The 19,924-nt window shown below is 41.1% G+C and overlaps 1 protein-coding gene across 1 annotated transcript; it reads left to right on the top strand.

The window, feature by feature from the left end:
- Positions 1-1,086: 1,086 nt before the first annotated feature.
- calm3a (calmodulin 3a (phosphorylase kinase, delta)) lies at positions 1,087-18,886 on the top strand. The gene is made up of 6 exons (XM_084065484.1): positions 1,087-1,339; positions 8,625-8,655; positions 10,275-10,418; positions 13,619-13,725; positions 16,234-16,369; positions 17,076-18,886. Exons 1-6 carry the CDS (start codon positions 1,337-1,339, stop codon positions 17,102-17,104), a joined length of 450 nt encoding a protein of 149 aa, XP_083921610.1. The 5' UTR covers positions 1,087-1,336; the 3' UTR covers positions 17,105-18,886.
- The last annotated feature ends 1,038 nt before the right edge of the window (positions 18,887-19,924 follow it).

Below are 19,924 nucleotides of genomic sequence, written 5' to 3'. Positions count from 1 at the left end.
TTTGTGTGTGTGTGTGTGTGTGTGTGTGTGTGTGTGTGTGTGTGTGTGTGTGTGTGTGTGTGTGTGTGTGTGTGTGTGCGTGCGTGAGCGTGCGTGAGTGTGTGAGTGAGTGCGAGCGTGCGTGCGTGCGTGCGTGTGTGTGTGCGTGTTAACGTGTTGCAGTGGTGGAAGAAGTACATTTTGTATTTAAGTGAAAGTACCAATACCACAATGTAGACTTACACTGTTACAAATAAAATTCTGGTATTCAAAATGTACTTGAGTAACAGTACAAAAGTATTCGGATTAAATTATACTTAAGTACTGAAAGTAAAAGTACTCATATAGCATTTTCACAAGTTTCCAAATCACAATGTATAAAAATGCTTTGAAAAAGAACTGATCTACAAGCGTCGCAAAGCAACGCGTTGTGAGCTTAGGTTGGCTTTTCAAATAGCATAAGTCAGGGGTCTTCAACAGGGGGTCCGGGGCCCCTAGGGGGTCCTCAGAGCTACTATAGGGGGTCCGCCAAATCTTTGTGTGATAGGATTTAGTTTTTTTTACATTAACCAACCACTTGAACCCTAGAATTCCTTTTCTGAGGGGAACATTAGCCGAAAATAGCAGATCTACAAGCTCAACGCCTTGTAGATCTGCTATTTTTGGCAAAGAGGCTATAGGTGTAGAGGGAAAAAATAGCAGACTAAGTAAAAAAAACTTTACTCTGAAACACAATTTTATACAATATAAAGAGTAGGGGGGGGGGGGGGGCTTCATCTCTCTCTCAGCTAGGGGGTCCTTGGCCTGAAAACGCTGAAGACCCCTGGCCTAAGTATACATATATAGGGCTGTTGGTTAATGCATGTTTTGTAATAATAATCAAAATATTCAAAGTAACTAGTGACTAAAGTTTTCAAATAATTGTAGTACAATTTGCCTCTGAGATGTATGTGGAGTAGAAGTAAAAGTACTGAAAATTGGAAGTAAAAAAATACCTCAACGGTGTACTTAAGTGCAGTACTTGAGTACAAGTATTTAGCTACTTTAGACCACTGCGTGCGTGCGTGCGTGTCGTCATCGCGGAGGGATATCAGTGCAAGCAGCGAGTCCGGTGCAGGCAGTGAGTCTGATGTGGTATAGGCTTTTTACGGTCAACTTTAATGATACAATTGACACCGTTTCGCCAATTTTAACCATTGTCACAATATTGGCAGCGATCGAGCAGCACCAAACGGAAGGAAGAATCTGGATTTAAAAAGAACCATTCGGTAGCCAGAGACCTGCTGCAGTAAGAAGAACAATAGTTTGATTCTTATTTTCCCCCAAAAGGTGCCTGAGGAAAAGACCCAACGAGGCGATGGTGAGTGCTAAAGGAGGCTAGCGTTAGCGTAGCATCACTGCTAGCTAACTAATGGCAGTGTTGCCAGGTCTGCTTTTTTTTTTATAAGTAAGGGACTTTGGGCTTCTTTTCCTGTAACGTGGCTTGTAAAAATTGGTGGTTGCGGTATTTTTGGGCTTGTTTCTAAAGTGTACTTGCTTATTTAGGGTTGTTCCCACAAAGAAGGAAAACAAGTATTTAAACCAGTGGTTCTCAAATAGTTTCATAAATGTTTTGTGCCAGGGAGCATTTGTATTGGAATGTTTCCCCCCTAGAAATCCAAATGTTCTACATTTTATTGCAAAAGAGTTTTGAATATAGCAGATCTGCAAGCTGTGACGCGTTGTGGGCTTGTACGATTTAAAGTGTTAGGTCTTTTGGGTTGTCATAGACCTGGTTGCTTATTTCTCTCTCAAAATCTGGCAACACTGATCGCTGCTAGGTGGCTATTTGCTAAACCTTACAGTTTATTCGTGCTTTATTCGCACCGTAACGAGCCTTTCGCTCGTAACTAAGTGCGTAGCGTCGACTAGGAAAATGCTTGTATTTCAACCACATGGGAATATTTATGTATACGTTTATTTGGACGGGACAGCGCATATTAAAACACCACACACAATGCCGTGTGACTGTAAATACACCGGATTTAGCAAGAATGCTCATTTCCATCCATAGTCCCCATATTACAGAAAACAAGCAACTTTACAAAACAGAGCACATATTATACACATTACGAAATGGGTGTAAACGGAAGAGGGAAAAATGACAGTAAAAAAAAGGCCTAGTTTTTTTTTTGACCTACGTCATGTTTTTTGTCGAGCAAAAAGAAAGGAGTGTCGACGTGTTATAACCCTAATAGGCTCTATGCACAGCAGCCATATTATGAAGACATTCACATGTGTTACCAATGATACTAATGAAGGCTCTGTTCCATTCTTGGTCAAACAGAGTCAGGGTGCTGATGTTGTGCATGTTGGCTCACTGGAAACACTCTGTTACACCAGTGGGTCTAAAGTTGGGGTCCAGGGACCCTCATGGTTCCTTGAGGGGCTTCCAAATGGCCCCTTGTGGGTGTGTAACTCTGAGAGTGGGGTCCATTTGGTTCCATTTGTACGGTCTCATTATCGTTATCGGGGTCGTGGAAACCACTGTGCTACACTAAATGGAACAGAGCCTTCATTAGTATCATTGGTAACACCTGTGAAGGAAGTGATAATATGGCTGCTGTGCATAGAGCCTATTATAATCCTTACTACGTCGGTGTCGCTTGCCGACAAGAGCTAATCTAAAGCCGTTGGTTGGCCTTTTATATCGGCTCTTGTTGACAAGCGGCGGCACTGCCCTGCGGTGGTCACCGCGTTGGGCTATTCAAAAATAGCAGATTTACAAGCTCACAGCACGTCACTTTCGTGCAGCGCTGCGAGCTTGTACATCTGCTATTTTGTTTTATTCTTTGCAAAATCATTAAAGTGTTTGAAAAGTGTGGTGGAGTAATGTATAATAGTAAAGCTGGAATGAGCATTGGCATGGTCTTATTCTGGTGTGGTATATCAGCTAGCTTATTGCAGCCCAGGCCCATTTAGAACGGTTCAGAACGTCTCGGACACATCATGCAATCATTGTGCCAGATATATCCCACTCCCAGTATTACGGGATATATCATTATATCCCGGGTTACTGTTCACTGTTGTGGTTTGCTAAATGCTGATGGCAACCACTATTTGTCTATTCACCAACTGCGCAGCATTTTGGCATGCGTGATGCATGTACATGATGGCTCATCATTACAGCAGAGAGGAAGGATTTTTGTTCCCCTTAATAACCCGAGTAGTTCCAAGTCGTTGCTGTCAGTCATTTTAGTTTTTACTGTTAACATATGTCAGATTATTTAAATTACAACCTCCTCGGGATCAGGGTTTTGCACTTTGCAGCTTTTCAAGCGTGAGAGTGGGCGTGGTGGTGTGTGTAGAGGTGGTGGGGGGTGTAAAAATAGATCCTCTAACGTTAGCTTGCAGCCCACCCACCCCTTCTTTACCACCATATAATAACTAGCTGTTAAAGCTGTCCTAGTTACTAGCTCGTTGTGGTTAACTTGATGTTTTGCTCTTAACATTACAGTGGGTTGCTTGCGCCTAGGGATCAAATACATCTCACAGGGGTTTGTTTCGAGTGTGGATGCGCAACAAGCACATTTGGTTCTTGATGCTATGATTGCGATTATATAATGACTATCAAGGCTCAGAGTCATACACTGAATTCATATGCAACACACGGTCATCAATAATTGTCTTGTCACACGAATTTGTCCCAAATTTTTAAGTCAGTTTGATATGCATGTAGTTTCTTAAGATATGACAGCTTGTCATCTTGATGCTGTGGCATATTGCACCACCACGTTGAACCGCATTCTGCTCCTCCTAAATGATCCTCTCTGCCCCCCCTCCACCTCCTCCTTCGCCCCCACTCTACCACACGCCTCCCTCCCTTCCCCCCTGCATTGAACCAAACCATGCTTGGTGCAGTAAGCTGAGGGGATCCGCAGTGCATGCTCTACAAAAAAAATAGGAATGCAAATTCTGAAAAGGCCTCATTGCTGCTGTGAGAAACCTCATCCTCAGACATTCCTTGGCTTCGTCGCTGTTTTGTGAATTGCAGTGCTTTAAATTTATATTATTCTTAATTGCTGCTAAAGCATTAAACATTAACACATACTCTGTTAAATATTTCCCATAGGAAGACATAAGATGCTACATCATCTTTAACAGTAGCTTATTGTCAAAATAATCTCATATGAAGATTGGAGATGAAACTCTTATTACTTTTTCTACCCGTGTTAACAATTGCCTGCTCTGCACACAGTGGTCCTAAATGATCTCTTAGGGCTAAATAATCTCTTCAGGCTAAGAGTAAGACAGCAGTCCGATACTGCAATAGGCTCTATTCACAGCAGCCATATTGTAAGACATTCACAGGTGTTACCAATGATACTAATGAAGGCTCTGTTCCATTCTGGTCAGACGGAGTCAGGGTGCTGATATTGTGCATGTTGGCTCACTGGAAACACTCCCAAATGGCCCTTTATGGGTGTGTAACTCTGAGAGTGTACAAATGGAACCAAATGGACCCTTATGGGTCCATTTGGTTCCATTTGTACACTCTCAGAGTTATGGGGGCCTATCCTCCCAACATTTAAGTGCACTGCTTTGATCCAGGCCCCACTTGCTTCAGCACCATTCAGTTGGCAATGGACAGTCTGCAGCCTGGCTATCCCCCTCCTCCTTACCTCCCCCCTTTCTTCCTCCTTGGTGACTCATTGCATGGAGCCTAGAAGCACATGTTATTGCCACCCTGGGCTAGAGAGATGTTGGATGCAATCTACTCTTGTTTGGTGCAGGGCAATGAAAGGGATCACATCACACTGTAGGTTGTCCTGACGAGTTCACAGATTAAATGTCATAATTGCATGTTCTCCCTATCTACATAATTGAAGTAGCTGAATGTGTTGGGTGTGTTCATTGCAAGTCTTTTGAACTACCGCTATGTGGATTGTACTTGACTGGAAAATGCATGTACACCAACTACAAGGAAAGGTTTAGGAAATAAGTTGAGCTTTGTATATATTTTTTTTCTGTGTTGTCAACTCCCATTCCTGATTGTAAATTATTTTTTTAATTTTAGTAGTTGTGATAGATATTGAGCTACGTGTCATTACATCTTATGACCGTATGAGCTGTCATGGTTTATTGAGCTCTGTCCTGTTAGTTAGGCATTTTCTTATTAATGGAAATACAGGTCAACAGAAATAAACTCATTTCTGATCACTGAGTCCCCCAGGGGTCTATACTAGACCCCCTCCTAATTCCCGCCACACCATATAATGTTTACATAAACTAGCCGAGGAAGCCGACCTACAGGCTCAGCTCACTGAATTTGTGATCTTGTACATCGGCTACTTTCGCTGAATGTTCACCCCAGAATCGCTTGGGTTCAAGTGGTATGAAGAATGAATAGTGCACAGGTAGAAATCCACACAAACTCATATCAACAATTGTCATTGAATCTAGGGCTCACTAACCCTATTATGATGAACCATGATCTCACATCATCAGAAAGAAAAAGTGGTGGTTAGTGGCATTGGTGTTCAGTGTGCTACATTGGCGACCCTGTTCGTGTCTCACTAATTATAGCAGGCGTGTGTATTTCGGGTGGTGAAGTATTTATACCCGTCCCTCATCACACTTTCTCAGCCTGAAGTGTGCATGTTGACTGACTCAGACAGGCCCGACAAGGCCATGGATGAGGATGAGAGTGAAAAAGAATGAAGCAGGAAGTTTATTTCCAGTCATTTCAGTTAGTAATTTTAAAGGGATTGTCTTAAAATAAAAAGTTTTTACCTCATGCCAATTGGTTTTGAACTTCTGATTACAATTTCTTCACTTAAGTATAACCTTTTAAAGTAAATCAAGGGCTCCAGTATTTGCTGTGGGTTCAGTTGCTCAGAAGTGGCCCATAGATCATCTTTTTTCATTACTTTGTCCTCCTGAGAGCACCAGCCTGCGCATGACACCCCCGTCAATGCTGTTAACCTCATCATGTGTTTAAAGTAGACCTGCACATCCAATTATCAATAACCTTACATTTTAGCATTGATGTGTTCGTTATTCAATTGGTACTTTAGTGCAGTGGTTCTCAACCTTTAAGGCCACTCCCCAAAAAATAATCATATTTGAACTGGGGACCCCCCACCCTGACAAGCACTTCACTGTATTTGTTTGACTCGGCTCCACAGATAAATATTGTGAAAATAGACGATCTACAAGCTTGCAACGCAAGGCGTTGTGAGCTTGTAGATTGGCTATTTTCAAAATGTTTGCTGCTTTCTTATATTATTTGACAATTTGGCCAATGCTTGACCAGTCTTTTTCTTTTCAGGTATTAAAAAGGTCTTAAGTTCTTCAATTGTCACTTCACTGTAACCCACAGGTTGAGAAAGACTACTTTAGTGTAAGCATGCTGTAACCTTTTCTCCATCCTCCACTCCTTGGACACACTTTAAGACAATAGACTTAAGCCAGCGCAAGGAACTGTCTACTTGACAGAGCAAACAAGTTAATTAATTAACTACACTATATTTGCTGAAATTTGGTGCGAAAACGGTTCCAATTTAGCAAAAAAAAAGTTTTAATGCTGTTTGAGACTGATTATGTTGAAAGCCAGGGCATGTTTTAAACACTTTACACGGTCTCCATCATATTGATTTAACAGCTGCACTTTAACAGCTGCACATTGCACTATGTGAAACAGAAAATTGTCATACTGCATGCAACACATGAGCACTAAAAAAATGACAAACATTACAAAACGCAGTATCACAGTGTTTGTCAATTGGCTAATTTTTTTTGTGTTCATACATAGTCCTTTATTGAAATGTGAATATGGCTCATAGCCACAGCCCTTTTCCTACTCTAGTCTAGAAACACTAGTCCTGCTAATGTCATACCATATCGCTATTTGCACTTGGCACACAGGAACTAACGTCCGTGATGCAATTCAACAACTCTCAAATCACAGAATCTTTCACTCGGTACAACATCCTCTGTTTCTCCATTTGCATTACAGCTATGATGTATTCAATGAAATTACTGTATTCAAATGGATACCATCGTTGTTTTAAAGTGCCTTGTATTACAGCATCACCGTTATCCTGCCCAACCCTAGATCTGACCCAGTCATGTGCGAATAATAAATCTGGGCAACTTGCCAACACCCATGATCCATTAAAGGAGTAGTTCACCCACAAAATGACTTATTTTCTATCAATTACACACCCCATGAAGCCTTGAATTCATGGAGATATTTTAGTTTTTGTCGCATTCCTGAGCCAATAATTTGATGACCAGCGGAGTCTCCACTGAGCAGCCACCCGGTCATCGAATTATTGGCTTAGGAATGCGACAAAAAATTAAAAATCTCCATGAAGTCCAGGCTTCATGGGGTGTGCAATTGATAGAAAATAAGTATTTTGGGTGAACTACTTATTTCCCCACATTAGTAGTAGAGTGTAGTAAATGCAATGCCATTTGAATCTACATACAACTGCCTGATATGAAATGAATGTTTGCGCGCAGAAGTGTAAAAACATGGAGAAATAAGAAACAAACCCACTAAATGCGTGCATAAGTGAAGTAATGAGGTAACAGATGGCTCAAAATCGAATTGCTCAAAATAAATCGCATTATAATTCACATTGAACACAGTGGTCTTTCTCTTTACTGCTTGCCTTAAATATTATGGGGAAGTGATGAGTGCATTTTGTATGGGAAGGGGATCTGATATCAGTGTGTGTATACTGGGGTCGTATTTACTGCTAAGGCTTGTTGCACCGCTTTCCACATGTTCCACCATGCCTGGCATCTCTGTTTTGCACATTTAAGAAAAGAAAAAATACACGTAAGCTTGTAGATCTGCTATTTTCTCCACCTAACACTGTCGTATGATGAAGTATAAAATATGACTTAAGTAGTTAATGGCAGGTGTAAATGGGGTTCTTCAGGCAAGCGTTCTGTTTTTGCTACCCCCTCTATTGTAGCTTTAATTTCTCATACTTACGGGGAATGAAAGAAACCCAAGGATGATTTTGTAGTAGTTTGTTTTCCTGTACACACCTTTAACCACATGAGCACTAGCGTCCCTATTCTGGGCAAGTCAAGTTTTTGTCTCGCTTGATCATTACTGCCACTGAAGCGAGACAATACTGTCACATCAGCACTTTTCCCCTCATGTGCCCAGTTCCAGATGGCTTTAAGGACCTTCCACACCAAGAATGATAATTGTAGAGATAACTACAGTATGATGATGTGTGCATCCACACTGAACAATCACATTATGTGATGGCTTTTAAATTCAGATGGATTTTGATTCGTTGTCAGCGTTTCTCTCGTTCATCAAATTGCTCTGGAAGTGACCCCAATGACATCGTTCACCACTGTCGTTAATGGTGGTGGTGTGGACTCCACCATCCGCCATCCACTCAAGTTGGAACGTTTTTTAAAATACACATTTACAGTCATCTTTATATTTATTGTTCTTGGTGTGGATGGCACTTTAAGGATAAATGATCTCAGAAGGATTAATTATGACTACGTAATTTTCATTTGGAGCTTGAGAAAATGTTGGTATAAAGAATGAGGTTGCAACAATATCAACACCTCCAAACCGTCTGCTGCAGCATGCTCTTATGCCTGTTTATTCTTTGTGTTCCTAACAGGCTGACCAACTGACCGAGGAGCAGATTGCTGGTGAGTACTCCTTAACCCTGCAGGTTGTCATCTTTGGTTTCAATTGCCACCAAACCCAGCTACTAAAGGTGATCGAGAAGTCTTTGTACATTGGTGATTGAAAGCATGTAAGCCACCTGAACATTTCCATGTTACATAAAAGAACCAGGTACGCACTAGTGATTTAGTGAGTATCAAACGAACAGTTTTTGTTGGATGTAACCATCTGATATCTGAAACTAGTAGAGCTAGGCCTAGTTCAGCCGGATGCCACTGTAAATCTACAGTCCACTGACTCGAGATGTATTGTCCTCTAAGTTGCATTTTATGTATAGTACAGAAAATGTGGCACTTGCCCAGCATTATTGTGCTTGATCAGCGTGTTCAGGTTTTGGTACCACTACCCAGCACTGTCCAGGTTATTGTGGGGGTAAAATAGGCTCTTTCTCTCTCCCCCTCTCCCTCCTCCCTCCCTTGACTTCTCTTTCAGTGCAGTTACTGTACCTAGACAGCTAAATGTATGCTAATGCAGAGCAAGAGAGAGAGCACAAGTGAAGCTTTATTGTTAATTAAATATTATAGATTTATGGAGGCAGGATAGAAAAGTGGGACTAATTAAAGATTTTACTGACACCATTGGGAAAACGGATTTAGAAATCAGACCAAACGAGCAGCACATTCCAGAGCTATGTCTTTTCTTTTTTTTTTGCTGTTAACAAGAATTCTGCAATTTTCTGTTCAGTTACTTGATTGACCATTTTGATTTGAACAAAAATATTAAATGCCTGCACATCGTTAGCTGTGGGATAATGAAGAAGCATTTGTTTCCATGTTGAGTTTGTAACAGCAAATTCACACCAGCGGTAGTAGTGATTTATACAGCTGCATTTTTCCACTAAATGGGTGTGTACAGAAATGTCTGAAAGGCCCACGTCAACTTCGTTTAAATGCATAGTCTACGCCTATTTCTGACCACAGCGTGCTTCTGGCTGTGTCTCGTCACACAGTGGCAGCACCGCTTTTTTCTGGCTCCACCTCCTGCCACAGCAGGGAAAGCGACGACTGCCCTCTTTTCCGCTTTCTCCGAACACAGAAGCGATATACCTGTTGGTGTGAATTCTGCGCTAGGAAATGGGGATGGCCAAATGGAGACATTTTATTAACCGGTTACCGTTAGGCCTTAGCGATTAATTAATCGATAACCGTTAAGGAAACATTTGTGGAAAAAAAATTATAAAATTTGCCAGTTGCCGATTTCTTAACGGTTATCGGTTGGCCATCCCTACTAGGAAAGTAGAGCGAGCAAATTTAACACTATCACATTGCTGGTTGGAGTCATTATCATGCATGTTTGTTTCAACAAATAGGAGCCAGTCAGTTACCCACATACAGTATTATAGATTGACCCCCAGGGTCTGGAAAAATTGCAGTGGTAACGGATACTTGCAGGACGTAATGCTGGTGTTTACCCATTCATTTGAAATAAAAATGTATAATATGAGTAAATGAATAAACGCATGTATTGCTTCGTTACTCTGATCTGCCAAATGTAGATATTAAATGCCAGTTCATTGCAAAGCAATGTAGCTGTGTAATTGCTAACACTGCTGCCTGTGTGCTGTCTTGTTTGCTTTAAACAGAGTTCAAGGAGGCCTTCTCGCTCTTTGATAAGGATGGCGATGGCACCATTACCACCAAGGAGCTTGGCACAGTCATGCGTTCCCTGGGCCAGAACCCCACTGAGGCTGAGCTACAAGACATGATCAACGAAGTTGATGCTGATGGTGAGAGCGACGGTGTCACACACCTGCTTAAAGAACATTATTACCGTTAAGACCTTGAAAATCCCTGTGGCTTAAATAGCCAGCTACACACACACACACACGCGCACACGCACACGCACACGCACACACACACACACAGGTTTGTATTACTATACTTGTGAGGACACATCAACATTTTAGGGCGGCGATGTTATGAATGCCAATTTCTTCTTTTTTTTTTGCCAGTTTTAACCGTAAGCCTAAAGCCAAAAGATTGCTGATCTACGTTGTGAGCTGCGGCAGCTTGTAGATCTGCAGCGCGCAACTAAGTATAAATCATGTTTAACTATAGTTCGAACCCCTAAACCTAACCTCTAAATGTCTTCTCCTATATTTTTCCAACCATAAAACAACAATCTTTCTTGTGACAGGAAAATGGTCCTCACAATGTCTATTCCTCATAGTCTACTGTACAAGTATTGTAATACACACACACGCGCCTCTGCAGCAGGTACATAATACATTGCAGTGGGCATTCTGTGCACATTCAGCATGGCTTTGTGTTACCGCTGTAGCCACTCGGGTGTCTATGAGTTATCACTAAATTAGTAAGTAATCTGTGTGTGTTGTGCCCGTTGGGTCTCCTCGCAGTGCGGCTCTGGTTTCCACTGGCATCATGTTTCAGATATGTGTGTTGATGTTTCCATTCATGCCAACTAGAGCTTACACTGTCAACAGCAGCTTTGTTTCATCTGACAAGCCATGACTGTGTCAGGATCACTCTACTCTTTATCCATGACCAACACAATCATTTCCTGGAAAAAAATGGCAATAAATATTTGGTGTGGGAAAATTAGCAAGCTTTTTGTATTGAATATTTTATTAAATGTGGCCTTGGTTGCTGGCCACAGAGCGCCACAATCTGCACTTTGCCTACCCACTACATAATTTATTAATGACCAAAATATTTATTCGATTGGAATTTATTATTTTGATAATTTTAATAGAGGTTGATTTAAATCTGATTGACAGCCCTAATGCCAGTTAAAGACGTTTTACCTTATATCAATTCCAGGAATTTGTATCTGCTGGTGAAAAAAAATAATCTGGCAACGATTTTATCACAGAATTATACCTGACGTTCATGTTACACACAATGTATAAATAGAATTCCTTGACATGACCTACTGTAATTTACCACAAAATCATATAGAATCTGAATGCCTTTCTCATAGTAAAGTGCAAAATGTATTTGCTTTTACATTTCATAGAATTAAAGAAAAGTAATTAAGATAGTTGATCATAAACTCATACTTACAGTAACTTTGTTGAGAAGAATATTGGGGAATTTAATTGGTTGTAGTCATAGAAAGAGCTTTTGTGTGAAAACCACCACCATACACTGACTGTACACAAAAATTCTGCATTCACTTGTCCGTCCGTCCGTGTGTCCGTCCGTCCGTCCGTCCGTCCTTCTGTCTGCGACCAGCTAATCTCCGCCACCGTTGGCCCTGTCGCAGTGAAACTGCGCACACACACTCCCTGGATGCCACAGCAGAACCTCTGCCCCACATGTTTCAGATCAACCTGTCATAGCGCCACCATGAGGCCGACTTTTGCAAAACACATTTTTTGCTATTACCCCTACAGATTTTGTCCAAAAAACACGCAAATCGGTACACAGTATCTCTATAGCCATGTGATCAACACGGATCTGTCTCATTTTCCATATTCCATCCTGATTGGCTAAAATTGGCTTCCAAAGTATGCAGGATTGGTTCATTTTGAACAAAATGCCTCAAATCATGAACGCAGCATGCGATTTCCGTGAAACTTTCCACAGAGATTCCCACTTGTCCCAGGAAGAAATGGCACTTGAAAACGTTCACATCAGCCTCATGGTGGCGCTATAACGGGCCATATAACTTTGCGCGCGCATTCCCTAGAGGCCAAGGAAAAACCTTTTCCCTGCATTTTTCACATATGCCTTTTAGAGCGCCACCAGGAGGCTGAGTTTTGAAAACACTTTTTTTGCTCTTACTCCTTCAGATTCTGTCCAAAAATCACGCAAATCGGTACACAGTATCTCTATAGTCATGTGATCAAGATGGATGTGTCCGATATTTTTTTTATTCCATCCTACTTGGCTAACATTGGCTTCCAAAGTTTGCTGGATAGGTCCCTTTTGAACAAAATTCCTCAAATCATGAACGCAGTGGGCGATTTCCGTGAAATGTTGCACGCACATTCCCACTAGGCCGAGGAAGAAATGCCACACTTTTCACATTGCCTGTTATAGCGCCACCAGCAGGTCTAATTTAGCAAACCACATTTTTCGATCAAAATGCCTCAAATCATGAATGCAGTGTCCGATTGTCGTGCAAGGCCTAAGAAGAAATGGCACCCTTTTCACATTGGCCTATTATAGCGCCACCAGGAGGCCACAATAATCTACCTGACCTGGCGGAGACTTGTGCTCCGAGGAGCACTTTTTCTAGTTTTCATCTATTTTCAAAAGAAAGTCATCAAAGGTATTACAAATTCACATTATAGTGCTATGGTTCACATTGACGCAAATGTTGAGCAAGAGTTAAAGCAGTGACAAACGACCCCCCCCCCCCCCCCCCCCTGCAGAGCTGGTAATATCTGAGTCGGCTAGAGAACAATTAGTTGTTCAAGTTATTTTTCATAAGTTTATAAAATCTCGTATTTTATATCAACATTGCTAGCAATATTTATGACACCAGAATTTCAATAAAGGTCTATCTAATATACATATCCATCTAGCCAGACAGTCTGTCTGTTAACAAAAATAACTTGTTTACACAATCAAACAAGCACCGATGTCCACCTGTACTGTGCTTTTATTGGCTGTAGCACATCTTTGCTCTCAGTGCTGGTTACAACACATTTCATATTGTATGACTTGCAGTTGCCAACAGCTCCAGATATCAAACATGCCAGATATCTGAACACGATAGCGAGCAATCGCAAGAATCATGCTCGCCTTGCGTTGTTGAACTGTTAACACACAGTGAGCAAAACCTCGAGGAGCAAACCCGGATTTTAGGTCCGATCGGCATCCGCCAAAAAGTCGAAGACAGGATAATTGGCCCTAAAAGTGTGATCTCGCCGTAAGTGCAAGTACTTATTTGTAACGGGTGCCTACTTTGGTTCAAATACTAACAAATACTTACACATCACCTCTTTCTCTTTTTTAGGTAACGGTACAATTGACTTCCCTGAGTTCTTGACCATGATGGCAAGAAAGATGAAGGACACAGACAGTGAGGAGGAGATCAGAGAAGCCTTCAGAGTTTTCGACAAGGTACATGATCAGTGTGTGTTGGCATAACAGAGGACAGAAGTATTATGTAAATATTGATGATCACATCACATGGGCATTTGAGGTTTGCCCGAGTTTATAAGATCTCGGATATGAGATTAATCAGATTTGATGCAGCCTGTCAGATGTTGGATACCATAGCCATTCACATAGCCTTCTTTATTTATTAAGGTAAAGAGAAATTTGCATTTGATCAATGCTTAATTTCATAAATATATGAATATTGCTTTCAATGAAGAACTGACCCAGCAAACTAATTGTCAGTCTACTGGTATTCTCCAGCAGTTTGGGGAGGGAGTGACCTGTTGAAGGCCAACTTTACACTCTGTGTTTTAGTTCCTTTGTGTGTGGATGAACTCCCATGTCTCCTCTAGGGTTGCAACAGTTCACTTAGCCAACGGTTCATCTCCTTATTCTTTATTTGCAAAAACAATGCGTTTTTCATTTCAGACAGATTTTGTCTGCCTTTCTTATTTTCAAGGGGAAAAACAAACCTTGTCACTTTGCCTTTCATTACTGTCAAGGGAACAAAACAAACCTCATGTCACTGTGTTTTAAATAACTTTTCAATGAGGCTTAACATGCTACAGCGAGTGGACACAAGGCATCATGTCAATACAGTAGGCTAAACGTCAAAAGAACAACCGCACCCCAGCAGCAGTCGCAGGTTAACGAACGCCTTTCGGCACGTTGGCCTTCATCAGCGCATCGTATCATTCGCTGACTGAAGCCAAAAACCAAACGAATGAAATGCTCTAAAAGACAGTACAGTTGTTCTTCTGATTTCTATTATTGCTTGGGATCGGCACTCGACAGTGTTCAAAGACACTTATTTTTTTTGTTGAGCTCGCCATGCCCCTTTGAATTACAACAGCCTAATCATCATGCTCATTTATTGATCTGACGGTGTCAGAAATATAAATCAAATAGGCAATTTGATTTATATTTCTGGGATATGCATTAGGCCCTAATGCATATCAATTTGGGGGTCCTTGTAATTTAAAAGGTTGGAAATCACTCCCTTAAGCAGAGAGCTTAATCTGTGGTGGTAATATCAGCTGCTCTGATTAGTCAACTGCCTTTTTATAACCAATAGCTGACCAATTATTGCAGGCTTATTATCACCCTCTCTGTCCTTGTATCACTCCTCTCATCCAGGCAAAATAACTGCTGTATATGTAGTAACACAATGTATTGTGCCATCCTAGTCCTGTACTGTTTCGTGTAAACTGCCACCATCTTCATGTGGTGAACAGTGTGGTTTATAGCAACGCTTTGTTTGTTGACAGGGAATGTTGTATGAAGCTGCCAGGGACTTACCACTTGGCTGTAAGCTGAGTCACTCGCTAACACAAAGAGTTCATTGGCCAGACTTGTGTTGTTTTTGTCCCTAAAACCTGTGTCTCCAGTTGAAATGATGCAACTCATTCCCAAAGGATCTATGTGGCCTGTGGAATGACGAAAAGTATGTGCTTGTTTGTTGACTGAAATGTTTGCAATGATCTGGCTTGCGGCCTCTAGCCTATTAAAACCGGGAACGCATCTGTGTAACCACTATAACCATTATTTTATACTTTTGGCTATTCAAAAATAGCAGATATACAAGCTCATAATGAGCTTGAAGATCTGCTTTTTTTTTAGAAAGATTGTGAAAATGTGTGCAAATCTTTCAATATATACATTTTTTTAAAGCGATTTTTTTTTTGCTCAAATCCTTGCTTCTGGAGGTCCCTGGAACAAAATATTTTACAAATGTTCTCTTTAAAAAATATGTATTCAAAGATTTGCACACATTTTCACGATTTTTCAAAAATAGATCTACAAGCGCATAGTGCCGCACTAAAACCTTGTATATCTGCTATTTTTAAATAGCCAAAGAAATCTAAACTGACACGGATGTGTTCCCGGATTGAATGGGCTAATGTGGTTTTGACGTGTAATTACACTTAAATAGCACTTTTCACATGAAGAATCCCTGGCTTAGCTAAGTTGGATCTAAGTGTCACAACCGGATACAATTCAAAGCCATGTCAATGGGGGCAGGCCACAGGCTGACTTAACCTTCAGTTGACCCTAATCTGGCACAGATAGGCAAGGGTTGTTGCCGGCAGACTAGTGCAACCTGGGGCTTGAAGTGCAGGAGGTGGAAATGTTAAAACAGTGTGCTAACTCTGTTAATTTCACAAAACCGTCCATGATTTGTGGGGCGCCACTGAATCAGGAGGCAGAGTGGCCAGCTTGGAATCGGAAGGTTCCTGGTTCGATCCATGGCTCCTCCAGGCTTTGTGTTAAAGTGTCCCTGAGCAAGACACTGAACCAGTGTTCCCAATGAGCAGGCTGGTACCTTTGCATGGTTGCCTCCGCCGTCTGTGTGTTAATGGTGACTGAGCGTTTTGGATAAAGGTACTATAGTATAAATGCACCATATAGCAAAAAGGTCCCTTTGAGTGCAACTGTTAAAGCCCAGTGTACATCTGGCGCCCTCTACAGGATGGCAACGGCTACATCAGTGCGGCAGAGCTCCGTCACGTAATGACCAACCTGGGGGAGAAGCTGACTGACGAGGAAGTAGATGAGATGATCCGTGAGGCTGACATTGATGGAGATGGACAAGTCAACTATGAAGGTGAGGCTCTCCTGGGTTTATTATCCACCTTCTCACCCCTTGTTGTTCCTTTCCCTGGTTCTCCTCTGCTTAAAACAATCCCCTCACACACAGACATACCTGATTAAGTAGTTGCATGGCTGTTAGCCATTGTGTGCCTTGCTAGTCTTGTCCAGGCCATTACTTCCATTACTTGCATTGATATCGACCACGTTTTTACTGTAATCCTTGGAGAGCAAGGAATCCAATTATGTATATTCCTGGTTAATTTTGAAAGCAAACCTTTAAAAGCAAGATGGAAAAGCTGATATTTCGCCTTCAGTTTATTTCCAGCTTTTTGGACAATGCATAAGGAAATGCTTTAGTGCAGTAAGACACAGTACAGGCAGTTTACAAGTGTCCTTGATGCTGGAAAAGGGGAAGGGAGAAGCATAGTGCTTATCGAGCCCTACCCCTGGCTCAGTTTACATATAGAAAATAGACAATCATTATGATGATAGTAGTAGATACTATAATAGATAACATAATAAAAAACAAAAGAGTCAATGTTTTGACACTCCTAGATAGGAAATGTAAACATTTCAGCGTTTAACAGTTTGGCGTATACTTAATTTTAACATCTTGTTAGATAAAGCAAAACCGTTGTCATCAATCAAGTTGTTCACTGGCAATGTATCCGTTTTCTCATTTATTTATTTTCTCAAACGTTTTATTTTTTATCTTGCAGAGTTTGTCCAGATGATGACTGCCAAATGAAGAGCGCTATCACCTTACTCTCTTACATTGCTTGTCCTCCTAAGATCACTCTGTCTTTAAGAAAAGAAAAAAGAAAAAAAGAAAAAACTATTACCAAACTAAAACAAAATATAAAACTCCCCGAAACCACTATCTACTCAATTCAGTAATTTGCGCTTTGATTACATCCAACTACTTCTAAGGTATCTGTTTAAACTAACCCTAACAGAATAATCCCGAGAGAAGTTAATGGACCAAGCTTTATAAGAGGGCTAAAGCCTCATCCAGACCAAGATCTTGCTGAGTCACCCAGATACTGACGAATAAATTAAGAGGAAAGCAGCACTGAAGAGGCAGAGGGATAGGAACCCATGCCAAAGAGCATTCAGAGATGACTATTTTGAGTCTTTCTACACCCCTCGAAAATCAAATTTGACATCGTCTCGCGCAAACGGGAGTGCTGATTCTCTCTAACTGAATTGGGTTGTCGTATTGTTCTTGCATGCACCCTTTTCATGGCGGTCTCTTTGTCACAACAAAGTGGTTCTGATCCCATCAGAGATAGTGGCTGGATTGTGCACACACTGGAGGTATATACGTGACGTTATAGCTATATATCTGTAAAATATGTGTCACTCGAGGGTATTGTGCCAGAAAAGCAAGTTTCAGCGTAGGATGTTGCATTGTTGCTAGGTTGGAGATGAGCACTCTTCTGACCTTGAACAGTTTGTCAGGAGAGAGAAAAGTCATGATTGTTATAAAAAAAAATAATTACAATTTATTTTCTTTTTTTAACTCCTACCGTGTCATTTTATTTTGGGGATGGGTGCTTATTTTTTATTTTTTTGGGTGGAGATCTGGGCTTTTACTTTTCCTGCAGCACTGATGGGAAGCAGAGTAGTATGTTGTACAGTTTCAGAGTGGCAGGACTGCTGTAAAGACATTTATTCAGCTAACAGGTATGATACAATATTAATGTAATGCTTTTTCAACGTGTTATCAGATATTTATGTATTAATTACAAACCTTGGTCACAAGATATATACATATATTAGTGTATCGTACAGTTTGCATTGCCTATTGTTGGTATAGTATATGACCTGTGACATGTTCTCTCCTCAGTTATTAAATGTGCCATAATACTCTGAACGCCTCAACCTTCTTGCAAGATAACTTGTAGTTTATTAGATCATTATCAATATACTAAAATATATAAATATATACATACAGTACAAACATATTTGCACTTTGGTGTATACCATATATATCGATATTTAAAGATGTTCTGTTCTAAAAGAAGAGAAAAAGAAACCAAAACTTTGCTGTTGTTGCTGCTGCTAGATCCAATTTGTCTAAGTCATTTCTCGTTCTTGTTGGTGTCTGATCCTCACATTGTAACCCAGTGATTCAAACTTCAGTCTGCTTGCTGTTCTGCTGAACAGAGTACATAAAGTATATATTCACAACTATTTCTTTTGTCAGGGGTGACATATTTCAAAAGGGTCATTAGAATTGCATTTACAGATGGGGATGGGAATTAGGGATTTAGTGATGGATAGCATGGGGTCAGTTTGAAATGAATGTTAGGTTGAACAGACGAGGGGGGTTGCGCTGAGGAATAGTCCTTCAGAGTTCTAAACATGGTCTCTGCTTTGTTTTTTGGAGTCACCTTGCAACAGGTCACCCCTGAATCATATGTCTGAAAGGAAATGGTAATGGACTGTTAACTTTTGAAGGTAGCTTAAACATTTTAAAGATGTGAAGTTATTGTTTTCCATTAATCAATAAATTGACCGAACTTCATTTTGTTGGCATTCCTTGGTGTTTTATTGTTATCGTTGCATTCCTATCTACCTTACAATTGGAATCTACAGTCATGCGCCAGAATGTTTGTACGTCTGTAAGTTGCATCAGTGTTGCCAGATTGCGCGCGAGCAACAAGCAACCAGCTTTATGCAAAAACACCGCGCTGCGCACTGCGCATGCGTGGACGCACTTTCCCTAACCAATTACACGCCACTTCACGCTTACAACTCCTGGACATGGCAACCCCGCCCCAGAGCCATAAAGAGAGTTCTGAGTGACACTAGCGTCGACTTCCATTGTAAGAATGGAATGCGGACGTCTCAATGAGATAGTTCCAATATTTTGAACTATAGCCCATAGGAGCCCGCTTTGCGGCAGATCAAAGCGTGTCGTTACTCTCTTTTCTACACTCTGCCCCGCCCCCCATCCAAATACTGTCTGTCTGACTCTTTGGGAGGGTTGAACGCAGCGAACGCCGTCTCAATTTGTGACGCACATTCTGGTCCTGCAAGAGCCTGTGTGATAGATGAACGGGTGAAATGTGTCCGTCTCAGTTTGCTTTCGTTTTCGGTTTGCGTCTCGAAACACTGTTGCTCTCGCTTTTGGTTTGCGTGTCGAAAACGTCTACAGCCTACTACACGAGAGCCTCGCGCCAGCGACTAGACGGAAGGGTCGTGTAGCGACCCGCACCTCTAGTAATATACACTTTTGGTTTAATGTGGTCTACTGTATACAGAATGTTCACTTCACATCTGTCGTCTGACTCTAACTACTAGCTCCTTAAGCTCAATTTATACTTATCTCAATGTGTTGCTTGCCAAACAGAACTGACCTCCAATTCAAGTTTATAGAGAATAATACATAATACTGGGTGGGTGAAATGATTGTACATACATACAAGCTCCTATCTCTATTCATAAGAATAGAGAATGAAACAATGGGTGAAAAAGTCTTCAAGCTAACAATGCGCTGTAATCTTATCGAGAATTAATAGGGCATAATACAAAAGCTCACGGATACTCTTTAACTACTTCC

The sequence above is a fragment of the Gymnoscopelus microlampas genome (genome assembly GCF_963454915.1).
Source record: "Gymnoscopelus microlampas genome assembly, chromosome: 8".
Lineage (NCBI taxonomy): Eukaryota > Metazoa > Chordata > Actinopteri > Myctophiformes > Myctophidae > Gymnoscopelus > Gymnoscopelus microlampas.
The sequence above is the reverse complement of the archived record's forward strand: the minus strand, read 5'-3'. Positions and strand labels throughout refer to the sequence as shown.

Coding starts and splice junctions, on each gene's coding strand:
- calm3a (XM_084065484.1), top strand. Junction 8,656..10,274: donor GACCGAGGAGCAGATTGCTG/GTGAGTACTCCT, acceptor TGCTTTAAACAG/AGTTCAAGGAGGCCTTCTCG. Junction 16,370..17,075: donor TGGACAAGTCAACTATGAAG/GTGAGGCTCTCC, acceptor TTTATCTTGCAG/AGTTTGTCCAGATGATGACT.